At 34.7% G+C, this 23,314-nt stretch overlaps 1 protein-coding gene across 2 annotated transcripts in view; it reads right to left on the bottom strand.

Moving 5' to 3' along the window:
- Positions 1–8,784: 8,784 nt before the first annotated feature.
- LOC125658911 (RRP12-like protein) overlaps positions 8,785–23,314 on the bottom strand; it is a 136,833-nt gene continuing 122,303 nt past the window's right edge. For both annotated transcript variants that reach the window (XM_048890364.2, XM_048890363.2), the window contains exons 28-33: positions 19,703–19,860; positions 13,859–13,960; positions 13,363–13,442; positions 10,240–10,306; positions 9,659–9,824; positions 8,785–8,999 (exon numbers count right to left, since the gene is read on the bottom strand). In XM_048890364.2, the coding sequence (XP_048746321.2) occupies positions 8,903–8,999; positions 9,659–9,824; positions 10,240–10,306; positions 13,363–13,442; positions 13,859–13,960; positions 19,703–19,860 (670 nt within the window). In that variant the 3' untranslated portion in view covers positions 8,785–8,902. The remainder of the gene's footprint in view (positions 9,000–9,658; positions 9,825–10,239; positions 10,307–13,362; positions 13,443–13,858; positions 13,961–19,702; positions 19,861–23,314) is intronic.

Here is a 23,314-nt window from a genome sequence, read left to right as displayed (position 1 = left end):
TTAGTCACCAGTAATGACATGTCCAGCTGGACTATAATTGAAAGAAGATGAAGAACAAGAACACGGTGGATTACGTATAAGATGGTCTATATCTAGGCACTGCAAAGTTTGTTTATAATTAAAAAGTTTGGATGCAATAGTAGAAGTACAATAGCTGTAGGAAATACAGGGCGTAGACTTGAACTTGAAATAAGTTGGAATACACGACTGAACCCTTTCATGACGAAGAGTGTTGCTTATGTTGACGGCATATATTCCTTTGTTTGTAAATTGGAGCTTAAGGAACTGGCGGCCTGATTTGGAAGGACTATCATCCATGACCCGAATATGATGTGGACCTTATTGTCTGTTGACGTAAGGCAAAAGTGAATCAAACATGATATCATTTATATCTGGTCTTATATGAGCGATGTCCATGACTGCGTTTCCGTCTTTGGTTATTGGGAAAGAGTCCCATCACATTGACGTTATTTCCTTGTGGACTAGTCAAATTTCCCACATCATATACATTATCATTGCATCCATATGGAAATGCAGTGCCTACCAGGTAGGGTCCTGATCCAGTGATCTTCTCGTTGTCTACGAAAAGGGGTGCTTAATGTTGGATTGATTGTGTGATGGTAAATTGTTTCCAAAATCCTTACCCTCATGGACAAGATGGAGTGGTCCGGTGCATTAAAATGCTTGTAAAGAAGTTGGTTATCACCATTATTAATTTTAAATCTGTGTCCCGTTATTCTTTTAATAAGTGAACCCTTGGTTTCTCCCACATAAATTAAGCCACACAAGTTACACCCAATAGCGTAGACAACGTTAGAGGATTTACAAGTCAAATTATCAAAAGTATTGGTACAGAAACTACGTCCAGTGAGATTACTATTAAATGGATTTCTAGTGATCAGTATATCACAAGTTTTGCAATTTTTTGCAGAACATTTTGAGGTTGAACACATGGGATCTAAAAGTTCTAAAGCAAAAGTCCTGTTTAATTCTCAGGACTTTGACAACCTATCATTGGGTCAAATGCTGTCTGACGTGTTTCATACCGATTGTTAAACCGTTCCTGGCCCACTGATTTTGACTACGGATAACTCCGTTTACCTGATCAAGATATTGGGCTTACAGCGGGTGTGACTGATCGACAGAGGATGCTTACTCCTCTTAGGCACCTGATCCCACCTCTAGTGTGTCCAAAGGTCCGTGTTTGCCTAACTATCTATTTTGTATTGCTTATGGGATTTATGAGATTGATTACTGTTCGTCATCTTCACCTTTCATTTAATCATCGAGCTTGTATCTCTGCTGGTGGACAGTCTGTCCCCGAGGAATCTTGTCGCTCGATATATGTTCCTTCATGAATATAAACAATAACAAAATATTACTGGCTGGCACGTCGCCCAATATAAAAAAGGTGTCACTCTGTGGAGTCTACAAGGGACACAAGCTCCAACAGATCGAATGGTGTCCCTCGGATTATCCTACGAGATATCAAAGATTTGGTCTATGTACAATTGTCAAATCATCAGCTTTGGTACAGAAACGAAAATTCTTATATCTAAATTAAAGACTGTTATGTTCCTTTAAGAGATATTTTTGATGATTCCTTTTCAGACCCCATGTGCTCGATCTCAAACTGTTCTGTAAAAAATTGTAAAACTTGTGATATATTGATCACAAGAAATTCATTAGTAGTAATCTCATCGGACGTATTTTCTGCGCAAAAACTTTGGATAATTTGACTTGTAAATCTTCTTATGTTGTCTACGCTATTGAGTGACTTAATTTGTGGGAGAAACTAAGGGTTCACTTAGTAAAAGAGTATCGGGGCACAAATTTCAAATAAATAACGGTGGTAACCAACTTCTTTACAAGCATTTTAATTCACCGGACCACTCCATTATGTCCATGAAGGTAAGGATTTTGGAGAAAAAAATTGTACCCCTTTTCGAAGACAACGAGAAAATCACTGGATCATGACTCTAGCTACTGCATTTCCATATAGGTGCAATGATAATGTATATGATGTGGGAAACTTGACTAGTCCACAAGGAAATAACGTCAATGTGATGGGACTCTTTCCCAATACTCAAAGACGGAAACGCAGTCGTGGACATCGTTCACATAAAAGGCCAAGTATAAGTGATGTCACATTTGATTCACTTTTACCTTATATACGTCGACAAACAATTAGGTCCACATCATATTCGTACAAAACTTTACTCTGTGAGAGTTTTACATACGTTTACATACGTTATTTGAAGAAGCCACAGCTAGTCTATGCTTGAATTTTTCAACACCTGAATATAGACTGAACTCTATGCTTATGGATGTTGACAATCACAGGCTCTTTAAACAACCACGGGTCATGGATGATATTCCTTCCAAATCATGCCGATCAAATTTACAAACAAAGGAATAGATGCCCTCAACATAAGCAACATTCTTCGTCATAAAAAAATTCAGTCGTGTATTCGAACTTATTTCAAGTTCACACCCAGTATTTCCTACAAGTATACTTCTATTGTATCCAAACTTTTTAATCATAAACAAACTTTGCAGTACCTAGATATATACCATCTTATACGTAATCAACCAACGTGTTCTTGTTCTTCATCTTCCTTCAACTAAAGTCCAGCTGGACATGTCATTATTGGTGATGTTGATATAGTTGAAAATGAGGACCTGAAATCACTTATTCTAAAAGGTCCTAAATACAAAGAACCTCGGTCTTTCAATTGGCGACAGAACTTCGTCTCTATCATGAATTATATCGAATATTATGCCAGACGATGGGCTAAATATGAAAAAGAACTTGATAATTGTCAGGATGGATTTAAGTATAAGAGGAATATTAAAACCCCGCATTAGACCCGTTAAAACAAAATTACGTACCATCTACCCTTCTGTGTTTAGTAAAAAAAAAAAAGCATCACTACTATGAAATAGAGAAAATTTTTCTTGTTCTGAATATCTAAGCTAAATTTTAACATTCAGTTAAAGTATAAAACAAGATGTGTTCTTACAACTTCCCTCATAAGTGCATACACTGATGAAAGGCTTCGCAAAATATAATAGGTGTATTAACATTAAAAGTTATGACTTATTTGGACCCATCCTAGAGTCAAAACCCTGGGTTGTGAAATTTACTTTTTTGTTATTCCTTAGTAAGCATTTAGATTTTATACAGTATCAGCAAACTTACACATAAACACTATATACTAAGTTTGACCCCACCCTGGGGTCAGAACCCCTACCCCAGGGATCATGAAATTTACAAAATTGGTAGATGCCTTCCTGCTTCACATCTTACTGAATTAATTTTTTTAAAACATGTGCGGTTTTAGAGAGGAAGATTTTTGAAAATTGGTCAATTTGGGCAGTTTTTGCACCTCCTATAAGGTTCAGATTTACTGAAATTCACGATTTATGCCCCCTTGTTCTAAAGATGCTTCATACCAAATGTGAAAAGAATTGGTATAGTAGTTATGAAGAAGTTAAAAATGTCTATTGTCACACATTTAATAACTGGCCATTTTACCCCCACCCTAATAAAGAAGTCTTTACACATAAACACTATATAGTACGTTTGGCCCCGCCCTAGGGTCAGAACCCCTACCCCCGGGATCATGAAATTTATATTTTTGGTAGAGGCCTTCCTGCTCTACGTCACTATACATTTAGTTTTTCTTACGCATGTGCGGTTCTTGAGAAGATGTTTTTGAAAATTGGTCAATTTTGGGTACCTTTTGCCCTACCCCTAAGGCCTCAGGGGTGCAGGAATCCTGAAATTTACAATTTATGTCCCCCTTGTCCCAAATATGCTTCACACCAAATTTGAAAAAAAAAATCGGACTGGTAGTTATCAAGAAGTTAACAATGTTCAGCTGTTAACGAACGACGGACGACAACCAATTGCAATAGGTCACCTGAGTTTACTCAGACGTATCTTACAAAGATACATTGTACATCGCTGGATCCAGTAAGTGCTCTACCAAGCTCCTATCTTTCATCCTCACGACAATATTAACAGCTGTGAAGAAAAAACTACAAACTTACTGTGCGACTTCATGTGCCAGAAGTGGTGTAAATCAAATGTGGATTCTAAAAACTTCTTAAGAGCTTTTTGTAAACTTGAAAGCGCAAAACCTTTCTCAGATCAACATCAAAACCTATGACTTTTCAACACTTTACACGACCATTCCTCACGATAAATTAAAGACTATACTTTTTGACATCATAAACAGTTGCTTCTTCAACAAAAATGGAAAACGGAAATATTCACATCTAGTGATCAGTTATCCAAAAAATTACTTTGTTAAACACCACTCTGATTCCACGCACAAGTATTCTGAAGTTGAAATAACAAATATGCTAGAGTTCCTCATTGACAATATCTTCGTGGTCTTTGGTGATCGGGTCTTCCAACAGTTTGGACACGAATTGTGCTCCTTTGTTAGCTGACCTGTTTTTATATTCATATGAAGCAGAATTCATTCAGGAACTTCTACGCAAGAAAAAAAATCTCTCGCTGTGGGCCTTCAATTCGACATTTAGATATATCGACATTTTATCTATTAATAATAATAACTTTCATTCATATGTAGATTCGATATATCCCTGCGAGATCGAAATAAAAGATACCACAGAGTCGTCCACTTCTGCTTCATACTTATATATTTTATTGAAAGTAAATATTAACAGCAAACCAACAACTCAACTTTATGACAAACGGGGTGATTTCACCTTCTCCATTGTCAACTTCCCATATTTATGTAGCTATTAATATTCCATTTACACCTGCATATGGAGTTTATATCTCTCAACTGATTCGATACACAAGAGCTTGTTCTTCGTATGGTCAGTTTTTTAATCGAGGCAAGCTACTGACAACCAAGTTGATGGTACAGGGGTTTCTTAAGTCTCGTTTAAAGTCAGCATTTCGCAAATTCTATGGTCGTTATAACGATCTAGTTTGTCAATACAACCTGTCATTGGGTCATATGCTGTCTGACGTGTTTCATACTGATTGTTAGATCGTTCGTGGCTCACTGATTTTGACTACGGATAACTCCGTTTACCTGATCAAGAATTAGGGCTCACAGCGGCTGTGACCGGTCGACAGGGGATGCTTACTCCTCCTAGGCACCTGACCCCACCAGGGATCCGTGTTTGGCGAACTCTCCATTTGGTATTGCTTATGGGATTTATGAGCTTGATCACTGTTCGTTATCTTCACCTTACATAAAACGTTGGCTCGGGTTCGTCAAAGAGATGTACACTCTTAAATTTTGGTTGTGAAGTATGAACCTACGCAAGCAAACAATGCTCCTATGAAGTTGTATACTCCGACTATCCATTAGAGAGAATCGCCTCTGACATACTTGGAGAGCTACATGTACCTCTGACAACTAATGGAAACAGATACGTTCTAGTTGTTGCAGACTATTTCACAAAGTGGACATAATGTTTTGCAATACATAAAATGGAAGCGTCAACGGTTGCGGCAAAGATTGTCGAAGAGGTGATTGCTAGGTTTGGAGTACTAGCAGTGGTACACTCAGATCAAGGCCCGCAATATGAAAGTACTCTTTTCAAGGAAATGTGCAAGTTACTTGACATAAAGAAAACGCATACCACCCCCAGTTTGATGGGATGGTTGAGCGTTTTAATAGAACACTTACATTAATGCTTAGTGCTTTTGTGAACGACCATCATACAGACTGGGATGAGCATTTGCCTTTCATTATGATGGCCTACCGAACTTCCGTATGCAAAACAACAGGCATTACGATGTTTGGAAGGGATGTGGCTACCCATTTAGAGCTCTAATATGAGATGCCATCTCAAGTAAAAGAGACATCCAGTAGTAAATGGTATGGGAATTGCACGAACGTCTTGAAAATGCACATGCATTTGTTAGGAATAATATGAGCCAGTCAATGATTAGACAAAAACACTACCATGGCCGCAAATTTATGTGGAAAAAGTTTGATCATGGTGAGGAAGTGTATGTCTATTTCCCAAAAAGGAAACCTGGGACATCACCGAAGTTAACAAGCTTCTGGCAGGGCCCCTACATAGTTGTTAAAAAGATATCAGATTGGACATACTTAGTGAATTGTGGTTCAAGAGGTTCAGATCAAGGACATGGAATTCATGTAGACCGGATGCACAAAAAGTTTTATCTGGTGAAGATGACATATTGAATGATGAGGTTAGGATGGAAAAATCTGATTTTGATCATAATACATGTGATGTTATTTTCTCCGAAACAAAACCTTCAGATAATGCTCGTCCAAGTAGGGCTCGCAAGCCACCTATCTGGTTGCAGGATTAGGAAACTGACATGTGATAAATTTGTAGTTACTACATGTACCTATACTGTATTTTTTCTTTTGTAGATGGCAAAAACAAAAGTAACCCCACGAAAAAGTCGTAGATGTCCAATGTGTATATGAAAGGTGAAGATAATCAATCTCATAATTCCTATAAGCAATACAAAATAGTTAGGCAAACACGGACCCCTGGATACACCAGAGGTGGGATCAGGTGCCTAGGAGGAGCAAGCATCCCCTGTCGACCGGTCACACCCGCCGTGAGCCCTACATCTTGATAAGGTAAACGGAGTAATTCCGTAGTCAAAATCAGTGTGCCAAGAACGGCCTAACAATCGGTACGAAACACGTCAGACAGCATTTGACCCAATGATAGGTTGTATTGGTAAACTAGATCGTTATAACGACCATAGATTTTGCGAAATGCCGATTTTAAACGAGACTGTTGGAACCCCTGTATCATCAACTTGTTTGTTAGTAGCCTGCTTCGATTAAGAAACTGACCATATGAAGAACAAGCTCTTGCGTATCGAATCAGTTGAGAAATATAAACACCACATGCAGGTGAAAATGGAATATTGCTACATAAATATGGGAAGTTGACGATGGAGAAGCTGAAATCATCCCGTTTGTCATAAAGTTGAGTTGTTAGTTTGCCGTTAATATCTACTTTCAATAAAATATCTACATGTGTAAGTATGAAGCAGAATTGGACGACTGTGTTGATAATATGTCGTCGATATATCTAAATGACGAATTTTCTGATCATAACATTTTATCTTATTGATTTTACCTTAATTTATTGGTAAATTTGATTAATCTGGTAGAGTTAGTTTATTTAGTGCAGAGATACGAAATATCTACTTTCAATAAAATATCTAAGTATGAAGCAGAAGTGGACGACTGTGTGGATAATATGTCGTCGATATATCTAAATGACAAATTTTCTGATCATAACATTTTATCTTATTGATTTTACCTTAACTTATTGGTAAATTTGATTAATCTGGTAGAGTTAGTTTATTTAGTGCAGAGATACGATTTCGTGACATCACGACATGGTAGTCAGGCCTTGGTGCAATGTTTATAATATCGTTAAAATATGTCTGTTGTTGGATTGTTGCAAGGGAATTTAGATCTCTGAAGCGACGGATGAAAACGAAAATAATTTCTGAGCTTAACTATGTCGGAGAATAGGTTTGTTTCGGCGAATTTGATAATAAAATCGGACTCGGATCGCGCAAAGTGTCGTTGCACACCCGGTGTATTTATATATAGTTTTTTCTTCATTTTTCTATTGAATAAAATTCAGATACCTGTGGTGAAATGCGATTTAGGCCGGCCTATATTTTGGTATAAATTAGTTACTCGGCTTAAGTTACGCCCTAAATTTACATCTTTTTGTGATACATGCCCCAAGTTCATGTTGTGTTCAAGTCTAGCTGGGTTTAAAAAAAAAAAAAATTCAGATGACTTTTTCCTATAATTGCATTTTTATACGCCCATCACCAGACGGGACATATTTTGATATGGCGCTGTCAGTGCGTCTGCCTAGCTGACTGCTCGTCCAGACTTTTGCCCATGATGGATGTATCTACACTGTAGTAGTGTTGAATATGGTCACTATTTCCCACTCAAGGAGCATAACATTGATTTTGCATTTCAGCTGGATTGGTGCACCGTGACCTACTTTAGGGCTTAATGTAGGTCAAACAGTATTCCTTTTCGATAAGGATAGTTACTGCCATGAAATGTAGTCACAACCTTCCTCTTGGAGAAATACAGATTTAGTTTGCATTTCAGCTTTTAATTGATGCACCGTGACCTACTTTTAGTAGGGCTTAAAGTAGGAAAAATAGTTTCCTGGACTTCTTCTCATAATGGTTACAGATATTGCACCAAAATTTTGCCATCACTGTCAAATGAGTGTATGATGTACCATTTGCGATACTCTTGTTTAACTAAGGTGAATTTTAAACTCTTCAATATAAAAATATTTTTGTACATATCCTCTACTTTTCATCCATATTAGAATTCTCTGGTACATGATTCCTCTTTAACCTGCAATTCACATTTCTCTACAGATGCATCAATTGACAAAGTTTGTTAATTCTAGACTCAATCTTCATTAGAGGTCACAGTGACCTTAATGTAAGGTGTTAAGTTAGACGATTCTAGGCCAAATAATTGTTGAAAAAGCTGGAAAGAGTTTTGCCATATCATCTTAATTACAGGTCATAATGGCCTAACTTTAAATTGTGACAAGTCTTCTACACAAGATGCATCAGCTGACAAAGTTTAATGATCTAAGCTTCACAGTTTGAAGTTATCAGTTTGACACAAAAAAGCTAACGGACATGAATGCCAAACCATAATGCATCTCATATTCAATGAGAGTACAAAACTGCAAAAATGTTTGTTTGATCTCAACTCTTATAACAAACTCATGTTTCAAATATTGTAACTTTATGTACAGCGTGTATAATTCAATAAAAGTAAACCTGGAAACACTCAGCAACAAAATTGTGTACATTGTTTTATAGAAAGATTATGTCATTATGAAGACTTTATGAAGACTTTTTCTTTCCTTTAAATCCCTTCTTAGCACCTCTCTTGGCTCCTTTCACTAGATTGGTAAAACGACCAGACATCTTTGCCTTTTTCCTACAAAATAATGAAACAGTGAATAGTTGCTTGAGACTGTTTTTTTTTTATTCAAAAGTTTGCATCTATTCAATACATGAAAATGCAAATAAATAAGAAATGACTTATGGTGAACTTGCCATTTTTGACCTTATTTTTCACATTTTGTATTATCAAAATAAAATAAAAACAAATTTGAAATCTCATAATAAAATCAAACCAGTTTCATTTGGCGTAATTCTCAAGTTTCATGTTGCTAGATGAATGAAGACCCTTACTGAACTATTTTGATACATCAGCTGATTTGCCACCTTTACTGTGGCCCTAATCAGAGCCTCGAGCCAGTGATTTGAAAACAAAATTCTCCTTAAAAAATAGGTTTGATCTAAACACTTGATCAATAGTTTATAAATCCCATGCAGAATTTTGTATGTCATCAGCTTCAGTTGAAATGTCACATTTTAGACTTATGCTTGGCTCTCGGAGATTTTTATCAGTGAGGGTTTTTTATTGTGCTAATGCCTAATTATTTTTAAGGTCTCATCTGAAAGACCAGCAACTTTCTTTTGTAATGCTAGGCACTTGATGAAGAAGTAGTCCCTACGTATGAGCTACCATGCAGACATTAATAACTAAGTGATTATTTTGTCCTTAAAATATTGAAATATTGCAGTCTTTACCTCTTGTTGAGTGCTTGAAAATTCAAAGGGAGATAAGCAAAAGGATCTGGTTTTCCTTTCTTCTTAATGTCCCCTCCTGCTTTCTTGGCTCGGTATTCACTCCCTGCCTCCTGGGTGGTTGACCGTTTGGCTTTTGCTAATGGTCTGTGAATGCCGCCTCCCCCAGCTAGGAAATAAAATAGCCACGTATCAAATGATAACGAGGGAGATATAAATTCACTTAGTCTAGTAAATGTCAGGTACATGAACAAATTGTGTTGGTAGTGGTCTTTACATTGACATTTTCTATTTACAAAATTTCAATGTGTACTAGTTCAAGTTTCAAAGCAATCACATTAGTACAGTTAGCTGTCTATATGGACAGTATCTGTATACATTGTATGCTGAATGTAACATTATAAATTTGAAATTCCTTTGAATTTTTCATCCAATATAATACATCTATTAATTTGTATACACAATAAGTTATTGTTTTGGTGAATATGACACAGAGTCTGATACCACAAAGTCAGTACATGTACCTTTATATTTCATAAAGTCAGTACATGTACCTTTATATTTCACAAAGTCAGTACATGTACCTTTATATTTTGGTGATGGCCCCTCATCATCGGACCCTAAATCTTCAACTTTTCTTTTCTTTGCCTTCTGTCACATGAAATTAGGTACAACTTCATTTGAAATTCATTTTAAATTCAAAAGCAACATACAATCATTATGATTATAACAAATACCGAGTGAGCCACTGGCTCACTGACACATGCATGACAATACCTTTACATATAATACCTTAAGTTTGTTTTCATTAATTTTTACTATGTACAGGGAAATTTTTGCCTATGTTACTTACAACCAATGGCAGATAGACTGACAAAATTTTTCTTCATATTTCATACAAGCAATTTTATTACTACTTTAAAGTGAGGAATAGATTTACATTTGTCCCACTCATAAATTTGTCTATTTAAGATACTGGATAAATGGATGACACTAATATGATGGCAAAAAGAATTCCCTGTCTACAGTGTATGTATTCTGCTAGAAGTTCACTGCATGTGCTTAGCAGACAGAAATTAATCGGATCAATTTTCTGGGGTAGAGTAATTCTAATCTCATGTTTGTAATACAAGTACTGTATATTATTAGGTAGTCTCAATTGCCTTGAAAGAGTTTTTGAGTCAGTACAATCCAAATGGCATGATAATACATCTATATATAATACATTTACATTGAAAAACATTGCTTATGTAGAGATCTAAGGCAAAGAGGAAATAGATAATAGTGAATGTAGCAGACACACGCATGTTACACATAACAATAGATAATAGTGAATGTAGCAGATACATGTATGTTACACATAACAATAGATAATAGTGAATGTAGCAGATACATGTATGTTACACATAACAATAGATAATAGTGAATGTAGCAGATACATGTATGTTACACATAACAATAGATAATAGTGAATGTAGCAGATACACGTATGTTACACATAACAATAGTGAATGTAGCAGATACACGTATGTTACACATAACAATAGATAATAGTGAATGTAGCAGATACATGTATGTTACACATAACAATAGTGAATGTAGCAGATACATGTATGTTACACATAACAATAGATAATAGTGAATGTAGCAGATACACGTATGTTACACATAACAATAGTGAATGTAGCAGATACACGTATGTTACACATAACAATAGTGAATGTAGCAGATACACGTATGTTACACATAACAATAGTGAATGTAGCAGATACATGTATGTTACACATAACAATAGATAATAGTGAATGTAGCAGATACACGTATGTTACACATAACAATAGTGAATGTAGCAGATACATGTATGTTACACATAACAATAGATAATAGTGAATGTAGCAGATACATGTATGTTACACATAACAATAGATAATAGTGAATGTAGCAGATACATGTATGTTACACATAACAATAGTGAATGTAGCAGATACATGTATGTTACACATAACAATAGTGAATGTAGCAGATACATGTATGTTACACATAACAATAGATAATAGTGAATGTAGCAGATACATGTATGTTACACATAACAATAGTGAATGTAGCAGATACATGTATGTTACACATAACAATAGATAATAGTGAATGTAGCAGATACACGCATGTTACACATAACAATAGATAATAGTGAATGTAGCAGATACATGTATGTTACACATAACAATAGATAATAGTGAATGTAGCAGATACACGTATGTTACACATAACAATAGATAATAGTGAATGTAGCAGATACACGTATGTTACACATAACAATAGATAATAGTGAATGTAGCAGATACATGTATGTTACACATAACAATAGATAATAGTGAATGTAGCAGATACATGTATGTTACACATTTTTTAATATGTCAATGTTCGTATACAGATCCCATTTTGAACAGGTCCTTGTGTGAAAATGAAACTACAGTGCTTCCTCAATATATTGCCCTCCCCTCCCCTCCCTTTATAATACCACCCCCACACTTCTTGTCTGAAAATCCCAAATAACAGATTTCTCCCCAAGTTAATACTCCCATTATAATGCCATTGATTTTCAGGAAAAAACAGTCAAATTTTATAGGGTTTACCCTCAATAATAATGCCAATTACCTAACACCCATCTGTAATCACACCTGTAGTTTGAGAGCAGTGCGTTGAAGTGTGACAGTCTGGACAAGGTATTCAGGTATATGGTAAAACAGGTCGTTTCCCAATTTATATTAATGTGTATAATAGAATGATTTCATACTGGGCTAAATCATTGCCAGGTTGTGACTTTAAAATTGTAAAATAAATTATTTTTGGATACACAATATCTTAACGATACTGTAAAAAAAACCCACCTGGTTTGAATGTATTCATAGAATTTCAAACATGTATGAACTTTAAAATATATGGCATCAACAAAAATGTAAATGAAAAATTGATAACGAATGCTTTCCAACAAAGACTTATGTATCAATTTATTCAAACATGGTCGAGTGATATGTTCCATTCATCTAAAGGTAAAATATACAGAACTTTTAAGATAGTCTTGGGACTGGAAAAATATTTAGAAAAGTTGTCGATTTTTAAAAAAAACCCAACTATAATAATTCTTTTTAAATTTTGCACCACAAATCAATGCCTTACAGTTGAGACTGGCAGATGGATTAGTATTCCATATAATGAAAGACTTTGAGTTTTAAATAACAAATAAAAAATTGCAGATGAATTTCATTATATATTAGAATGCAGTGCTTTGTCAAATATTAGAAAAGAGTACCTACACAGTAGGTACTACACAAGACCTAATGTTACTAAATTTCATGAAATTATGTCAACCAGTAAGGTTATAACACTTAAACTAGATGTGTCAGCACGTCACCAATACCACGCCTGCAGTAAAGTCAAATGTAGGAAATACATTTGAAGTATAGCATTCATTGTGGTATTCAAATTGTATGTTACACACAAATGGTGAAACCTTCGCTTTATTGCCCAAATTGGTCTTGAACAAAAGTTGGCAATATTTCCAGGGAGCACTGTATTTCAATTGAACACCTGGATATTCAAGGCAATGTACATGTACTTTTGACTTTGTTACAGCTAACACAAGGTTGTATAAAGTAGGAGCTTACAAAACATTCAAGGAGATTGTAGTAGTAATGAATTATATTAACCTTCATATTTCCAGCTCCTTGCTCAATGGCCTGCAACAAATCCTCAAGGTCATCTTCATCTTCTCCCATCTTCACTGGACCTACACATATTTAAGGATAGAAATTCAAAGATTTTAATTCATAAGAAATTCAAGGAAAATTGATTTTCTCTATAAAGGTACTCCATGCCACTCCCTTTTCAATTCATCCTTTCATAGAAAATTTTTACATATGAAGTGGGATAAGTCTTTATCATTTAATAACTTTCTGAAGGACAAATTCGTGATGCCCATGTTGGCAACACAAGAAGTATATGATGACCATGCAACCCCCTACATCCATTGAGAAAATGTGAATGCTGTCAATTCTTTTTAAAGATTTCTGTGTAGTTAACTTTGACACACACATCAATCGTTTTGAGGTATATCTCATGATAATTATAAATTTTATATTAATTTCACTCTTCAATATCTAAAAGAGGAATTTTAATCTAATTTATAAATTTTTGAACCCAGACCTTCATCATCGCTGGACTCCGTAATGATGAGGCGACCATCAGGAGCTGTTTTAAATTCTACTCCTTTCTTCTTCTGTTCTCTCTTCTCTTCTGGCTTTGTAGCTACACGAAATGACACAAAAGCACTCAAAAAATGGCACAAAAACACTAAACACATACAACGAAGCATAATGGAAGAGCCAAAGGACTAAAAATAATACTTGACCCAGGTGATCAATGTGGCTTTCAGAACTACACTCTATTCTGCAGATTAATTTGCTAATATAATAAGCCCTGAGGCTGTTAATGGGCAGGAACAAGACACTAATTCAAAAGCTTTCCCATGTGTGATGTTTAATGAGAATGATGATAAAGATGTTTAATGAGAATGATGATAGAGACGTTTAATGAGGACGATGATAAAGATGTTTAATGAGAATGATGATAGAGACGTTTAATGAGGACGATGATAGAGACGTTTAATGAGAATGATGATAAAGACGTTTAATGAGAATGATGATAAAGACGTTTAATGAGAACGATGATAAAGACGTTTAATGAGAACGATGATAAAGACGTTTAATGAGAATGATGATAGAGACGTTTAATGAGAACGATGATAGAGACGTTTACTGAGAACGATGATAGAGACGTTGACTGAGAACGATGATAGAGACGTTTCATGAGAACGATGATAAAGACGTTTAATGAGGACGATGATAGAGACGTTTAATGAGGACGATGATAGAGACGTTTAATGAGAACGATGATAGAGACGTTTAATGAGGACGATGATAGAGACGTTTAATGAGAACGATGATAGAGACGTTTAATGAGGACGATGATAGAGACGTTTCATGAGAACGATGATAAAGACATTTAATGAGGACGATGATAAAGTCGTTTAATGAGAACGATGATAGAGACGTTTAATGAGAACGATGATAGAGACGTTTAATGAGGACGATGATAGAGACGTTTAATGAGAACGATGATAAAGATATTTAATGAGGACGATGATAGAGACGTTGACTGAGGACGATGATAAAGATGTTTAATGAGAATGATGATAGAGACGTTTAATGAGGACGATGATAAAGACGTTTAATGAGAACGATGATAAAGACGTTTAATGAGAACGATGATAGAGACGTTTAATGAGGACGATGATAGAGACGTTTAATGAGGACGATGATAAAGACGTTTAATGAGGACGATGATAAAGACGTTTAATGAGAACGATGATAAAGATGTTTAATGAGAATGATGATAGAGACGTTTAATGAGGACGATGATAAAGATGTTTAATGAGAATGATGTAAAGACGTTTAATGAGAATGATGATAAAGACGTTTAATGAGAATGATGATAGAGACGTTTAATGAGAACGATGATAGAGACGTTTACTGAGAACGATGATAAAGACGTTTAATGAGGACGATGATAGAGACGTTTAATGAGGACGATGATAAAGACGTTTAATGAGGACGATGATAAAGACGTTTAATGAGAATGATGATAAAGATGTTTAATGAGAATGATGATAGAGACGTTGACTGAGAACGATGATAAAGACGTTTAATGAGGACGATGATAGAGACGTTTAATGAGAACGATGATAGAGACGTTTAATGAGAATGATGATAAAGATGTTTAATGAGAATGATGATTGAGACGTTGACTGAGAACGATGATAAAGACGTTTAATGAGGACGATGATAGAGACGTTTAATGAGGACGATGATAAAGACGTTTAATGAGAACGATGATAAAGACGTTTAATGAGAATGATGATAGAGACGTTTAATGAGAACGATGATAGAGACGTTTACTGAGAACGATGATAGAGACGTTTAATGAGAATGATGATAGAGACGTTTAATGAGGACGATGATAAAGACGTTTAATGAGGACGATGATAAAGACGTTTAATGAGAACGATGATAAAGACGTTTAATGAGAACGATGATAGAGACGTTTAATGAGGACGATGATAAAGACATTTAATGAGGACGATGATAAAGACGTTTAATGAGAACGATGATAAAGACGTTTAATGAGAACGATGATAGAGACGTTTAATGAGGACGATGATAAAGACATTTAATGAGGACGATGATAGAGACGTTTAATGAGAACGATGATAAAGACGTTTAATGAGGACGATGATAGAGACGTTTAATGAGAACGATGATAGAGACGTTTACTGAGAACGATGATAGAGACGTTTACTGAGAACGATGATAGAGACGTTGACTGAGAACGATGATAAAGACGTTGACTGAGAACGATGATAGAGACGTTTCATGAGAACGATGATAAAGACGTTTCATGAGAACGATGATAAAGACGTTTAATGAGAACGATGATAGAGACGTTTAATAAGAAGGATGATAGAGACGTTTAATGAGAATGATGATAGAGACGTTTAATGAGGACGATGATAAAGTCGTTTAATGAGGACGATGATAAAGACGTTTAATGAGGACGATGATAGAGACGTTTAATGAGGACGACGATAAAGACGTTTAATGAGGACGATGATAAAGACGTTTAATGAGAACGATGATAAAGACGTTTAATGAGAACGATGATAAAGACGTTTAATGAGAACAATGATAAAGACCAATCAAGCAAAACATCATTGTGGAGAGATTTTTTAAGATTTATGGAAAAATCAATGAACAGGACAAAATATCTTGAATTGTAAATTACTGAATGTGGCTGAAAGTGTACTAAGTTAAACATTAAGACAACATTTAAGGTAGATCCACACTCATATGACTTACCATTATTAATGGTTCAAAGCAGAAGAGCTATATTGATTTCCACTTAATACATGTAGCATGATATTGTCAATGATCAAAGCAAATGTACATGTTGCCACCTATTATGAAGATGTCACACATACATGTCAACATCAGAAAGTAGCACATCAAACAACATATAAATACTGATTAAAATGACAAAATTATAATTTCAAGTTTCAAAAAACTGCTATTTTATTGTCATATACAAAATAATCATGGACAATACAGATTAATTTGCCTTCATGCCAGATTAATCTCATTTAATTGACGGAAGAACTGTTTTCCAATGTTGGTCGATCTAAAAATCGAACGAATTAATCAAAACCAAAGCCATCATAGTACGAATTAATGTGCAGATGGCACTTCCTTTTCCGTCCCAGACACGAGCAGATTAGCACTGAAACATAGCAGATGCTCTCTAAGAATTTTCTTAGAGCACCTGACTAGTAATGCAGGGGTTCCCGGTACAGCCGAAGAGAGTTTCTCCTCTCTCCTATATATAATTCAATACATATATACTACAAATTTATTGGTACTCCCGTAGCTGAGCTTTGCAACACATCTTTATAATCATCTAACAAAGGGTTTGTTGTCCCTTATCCAGGGGGAAGGTATCCCCTGAGTAATGGAGGAACATCATATCGATGTATGTGACGGGTCCGTAGGAATGGATGGGAGGGTTGTGGGCATATCTGGCTCGTGGTTTCCCTGCCAAGCCATCATGCATAGTGGTGGGTACAATGTTGGGTAGACAGGTTGTCTACAAACGTATGCCATGTAGAGCAATGTTATCAAGTAAAAAATGTTGGGTAGACAGGTTGTCTACAAATGTATGCCATGTAAGGCAAAGTTTTTGATTGGGGTCATAGCAAAGCCTGCAGGCTTGGGGCCCTCTCCACCTCTCATTACAGGAGGGGAGACTTAGTACTGGAGTACTTGGGTAGAGAAGTACTACTGACCAGAAGCAATCACCGGGAAACAGGGTATACAGATGTGCTCTCAACCATCTCGGACCCAAATGTCTAGTACCTAAATTTGGGATCCTTGGCACCTGCGCCCAACGCATGGCCACTGGTTTTGCCCGGTACTTATTAGTCGGTATACCAGCTATCCCTTCTGGACCCAGTTTTTTTATTGTATATCCCACAATGCGGCCGTTTCAATGCCAATTCCCTAATGTCCATCACAGTTCGGAACATACGTTGTACCCTTTTGATTAGTCTTTAATAAACATATAAACTATAATACTCTTGTTGTCTAGTTGGCATCAGGAATGGTAATGGGTATGTGAATATCACCAAATGCAAGGAATCTTATGTTTGTAAGCAATTACTACCTGACTGTTCAATTAATACAGAAATCATTGTTTAATAGACATACACGTACAATAGAGATATATACCAGCTTCAGAGTCATTGCCTTTCACAACATTCTTTACAGAAAATATAAACTTTTGCAGTATCAAATGATTTACCAAATTCTTTATTGTACCCAGTGAATAAATTCCTCTTACATGTACATACATGTAGTACAGTATGTAAATTTCTATCATGCACAAAGTTTAATTAAATAAAGATTTTGCAAAAACCTGGGGCATCACGTGAGGGTTGAGCTATCTTAAAACAGAAGAGAAGTATAACTGGTTTTTCCCTTTACATAACTGGTACCGATAAACAGTACCATTCCCAATGCCAAAAAACGTTGATTTTTCTCCAATTTTGAGACTAAAAATTCCCAATTCACTTGCCGAAAAATAGACCGCTGACATCATAATTTACTTAGTCTGAAACATTGTACGAGTTAACTAAAATGATCACTTCCGGTATTAAATCAAAAGTACAGATCATGGCAGTGCGCATGTTGTAGAGCTATGACGATTCTGTGCTCTCATGAGAATTTGCAGATATGGAAGTCAGTCACTGACACCATTGCAGGTGTCTGGCATTATAAACACTTTCAAAAGAAATAAATTTGTAAAGAGATGAATATTCATGTTTTGTTCTTTATTTTTTCTTTCTTTGAGTTGAAATCATTTGCCAATACTTTGACAGAATATTCCCAATTTGTTCGATTTTGACGCTATTTTTCCCAATTGAATGGGTACTGGTATCAGTACCAGTGGGTAGAAAAAAAAACGCTGTATAAGCACCAGCACAGTATATTTTATACTTGTATCGATAATGTATAAACACCAGCACAGTATATTTTATACTTGTATCGATAATGTATGAACACCAGCACAGTATATTTTATACCGATATCTATAATGTATAAACACCAGCACGGTACATTTTATACAGATATCGATAATGTATAAACACCAGCACAATATATTTTATACAGATATCTATAATGTATAAACACCAGTACAATACATTGTATACAGATATCTATATTGTATAAGCACCAGTACAATACATTTATACAGATATCTATAATGTATAAACACCAGCACGGTACATTTTATACAGATATCTATAATGTATAAACACCAGTACAATACATTTTACATCGATATCTATAATGTATAAACACCAGCACAGTATATTTATACAGATATCTATATTGTATAAGCACCAGTACAATACATTCTATACAGATATCTATAATTCATAAACACCAGCACAGTACATTTATACAGATATCTATATTGTATAAGCACCAGCACAGTACATTTATACAGATATCTATATTGTATAAACACCAGTACAATACATTTATACAGACATCTATATTGTATAAGCACCAGCACAGTACATTTATATAGATATCTATAATGTATAAACACCAGTACAATACATGTTATACAGATATCTATAATGTATAAACACCAGCACAATACATTTATACAGATATCTATAATGTATAAACACCAGCACAGTACATTTTATACAGATATCTATATTGTATAAGCACCAGTACAATACATTTTATACTGATATCTATATTGTATAAACACCAGCACAGTACATTTTATACAGATATCTATATTGTATAAGCACCAGTACAGTATATTTTATGCAGATATCTATAATGTAGTTTTTTGACAATTTACCAAGGACTTTTCTGGTTGCACTTGGGTCAAGGAAATCCATAATGTCCCCTCCCTCCTGCAGCCAGGCCAGCTTAGCCTGAGTTTTGTCCCTTGGTCTCTGTTTTGCTCTCTCATGATCATCTTCCTCTGAATCTGTATCCTTCAGAAGTTCATCAACACTGAAATAGAATATCTAAATCTTAAAACTTTGTGATGAAATATACATTTAACATTTATGTGATGCAAGTATTTGATACATGTAACCAGAAGTGCGTTAAACTGCCATGATCTTACAAAACATGTTCACAGAAAAGGTACACTTTGTAAGGCCGGAATGATAAAACAGTACACTGATTTAATACATATCATGATACACGTATCATACTACGATATATATCATGATTCACAAATTACAATACAATATAGATCATGATACACAAATCACAATACAATATGTATCATAATATACCAATCACAATATGATACAGATCATGATACACGAATCACAATATGATAAAAATCATGATACACGAATCACAATACGATACAGATGATGATACACAAATCATAATACAATATAGATCATAATACACTAATCACAATATGATACATATCATGATACATGAATCACAATACAGTATATATCATGATAAACAAATCACGATACAATATATATCATGATAAACAAATCAAGATACAATACAGATGATGATACAATACAGATGATGATACATGAATCACAATACAGTATATACATGTATCATATGATTCACGAATCACAATACACTATATACAGTGCCCGCAACGTTATTCTTGACATTCCTATCGTGTTCTACCGTGCGTGTATCTTATCGTATCGTGCGTGTATCCTATCGTATCATGTGTGTATCCTATTCTATCGTGTATCAGGTTTTCCGTTTTCTATCGTGTTTTGCGTTTATCAGGTTTTCCGTTTATCGTGAAAATCATTTATCGTGTAGCTTTGGAAACTATCGGGATCGTATATTAAATCTAATGAAAAAGTAAGATACTTTCCGAAAGCTTTATTCGTTTTGTTAAAGAAGCTATTTTTAGGAATCGAGGAAAGACAGTATATTTGAAGGAGAACATAAAGCTGTTGATTTTAAAGCAGAAAAAGAGCTATATGTCTATCCAGAGAGGGTGAAAATTTATCGCAATTTCATTCTGTCTGGAAAGTAGGCAGTGGTTTGTCGAGCAAACCCAGGACAATAAAACTGAAAGCTCCTTCATCTGGAGTTCATAAACAGTTCCTTGTCTAGAAACAATTATTTGTAATTAACACTAACAGAGAAATAGAAAGTTCCCATCTGAAAGGAAAAATCAGTAAATTACATTGTTTATTGCATATATTTTAATAATGGTTCTTTTTCTTCCGATTTTGTTCACCTGTATTCAACTTATATACCAACTACTGAACTTGTGCGCGTTCTTATCTATCTGATTTTGTGTATCACCCGTGTTTTGACAGTAAACATTCTCAGGGGCATTGTATTTCACACATTTAGAAGATTAAGTTTTAAAAGAGTGCAAGGGTATATTGCATCTCCCAAAGTTCTGCTCAATTGGGCACGATTCAGCTGTCATCGTTGGTTTTTTTTTTATTTATACATGTACATGTACACATATACCAATAGTCATACATGTAGATACTGGAAATGTATGCCGGTTTTGATGATTATTTGAATTTTTTACATGCTAAACACAAACATTTAATTTAAAGCGTTTTTAAATTGCGACTTTAAATCAAGCCGGGTTTCGTATATGTTTTTAATAGTTTATTTATTTTTTGTTAACAAAATATCAATTCATATGAATATGTTCCAATTACTTATGACTATCAGTTATCACTCATAGTGTAGAAATATCTAACATATGAGCATATGGTGTAGTGCAGTGGATTGAATTTAAAGCGGTCATTATGAAAATAATTGTAGTTGTTGAAAGAGCGGTGAGCTCGGAGCTTGATGCAAAATAACCCCCCTCCTCGCTACACACAAAATATTACTTAGTTTTATTTGATATCCAAGATAATAGACAATAGAATAAGAGAGCTATTGAAGCATGATAACACTACATTATATTCCATTTTGTTAATTCCCTGTTTAATTGCTAAACACTCGGCATCAAGTGTGAATACCACGGGTCCTCGGAGATGACCTTAAAAACAGATTCACGGTAGGTGTGGCACGCTAAAAAACCCTCACTGCTCAATGGCCGTAATTGCCGAGCATAAGCCTAAATTTAAAAGCTCTTCACCGGTCATGGTGATGTCTCCATATGAGTGAAATATTCTTGAGCGAGACGTTAAGCAAGATAAAAATCAATCACTCCATTTATGATTCATATATTAAACATTCAAGGTGACAATATACGTTTTAGAATCATTGGCTGAGAAAATTCATATAGATATCTAATAATGAATTCAATACCGTATATAGTTTAGCTTCCGGATTTTAGCTGTAATGACGTTAAAGAAAACATAAATAGAATTTTAAAAAAATAAAAAATAAACGTACAACCGTGGATAATTACATTATATGCTTTAGGTATATACTAAGTATTGAAATCCTTCAATATTATTATCAACATAATGAAATTATTTTGTACGTATCAAACTTTCGTTCTGTCTAAATTGTTTCTAAATTTACAACATTTCTATCAGGTTTTCCGTTTATCGTGAAGATCGTTTATCGTGTTTTACGTTTATCAGGTCTATCGTGAAGATCGTTTATCAGGTTTTGCGTTTATCAGGTTTACCGTGTATCCTATCGTATCGTGCGTGTATCCTATCGTATCGTGCGTGTATCCTATCCTATCGTGCGTGTATCGTGTTCTATCGTTTATCATGTCAAGAATAACGTTGCGGGTACTGTATCATGATACACAAATCACAATACAATACAGATCATAATACACGAATCACAATACAATATAGATGATAATACACGAATCACTATATATATATCATGATACACGAATCACAATAGAATATAGATGATAATACACGAATCACAATATGATACAGATGATGATACACGAATCACAATATAATATAAATCATGATACACGAATCACAATAGAATATAAATGATGATACACGAATCACAATATGATACAGATGATGATACAAAAATCACAATACAATATAAATCATGATACACGAATCACAATACAATATAGATTATGATACATGAATCACAATATGATATAGATCATAATACACCAATCACAATACAATATAGATGATGATACACAAATCACAATACAATATAAATCATGATACATGAATTACAATAGAATATAAATGATGATAAATGAATCACAATATGATATAGATCATGATACACATATCACAATGCAATATAGATCATGATATATGAATCACAATACAATATAGATCATAATACACGAATCACAATAAAATATATATCATGATACATTATCAGACATAAGAAATGAAAATGAACTGATTTATTTTACATAAAATGCAAAACAATGAAATTCTATACTGCTGATGTACCCTCAGGAGAAACTAGTTACACCTATAGATAAAACTACCCTCAGGAGAAACTAGTTAACACTTATAGATAAAACTACCCTCAGGAGAAACTA

The sequence above is a fragment of the Ostrea edulis genome, chromosome 9 (genome assembly GCF_947568905.1).
Source record: "Ostrea edulis chromosome 9, xbOstEdul1.1, whole genome shotgun sequence".
Taxonomy (NCBI): domain Eukaryota; kingdom Metazoa; phylum Mollusca; class Bivalvia; order Ostreida; family Ostreidae; genus Ostrea; species Ostrea edulis.
This window is presented reverse-complemented; position numbering and strand designations above follow the sequence as displayed.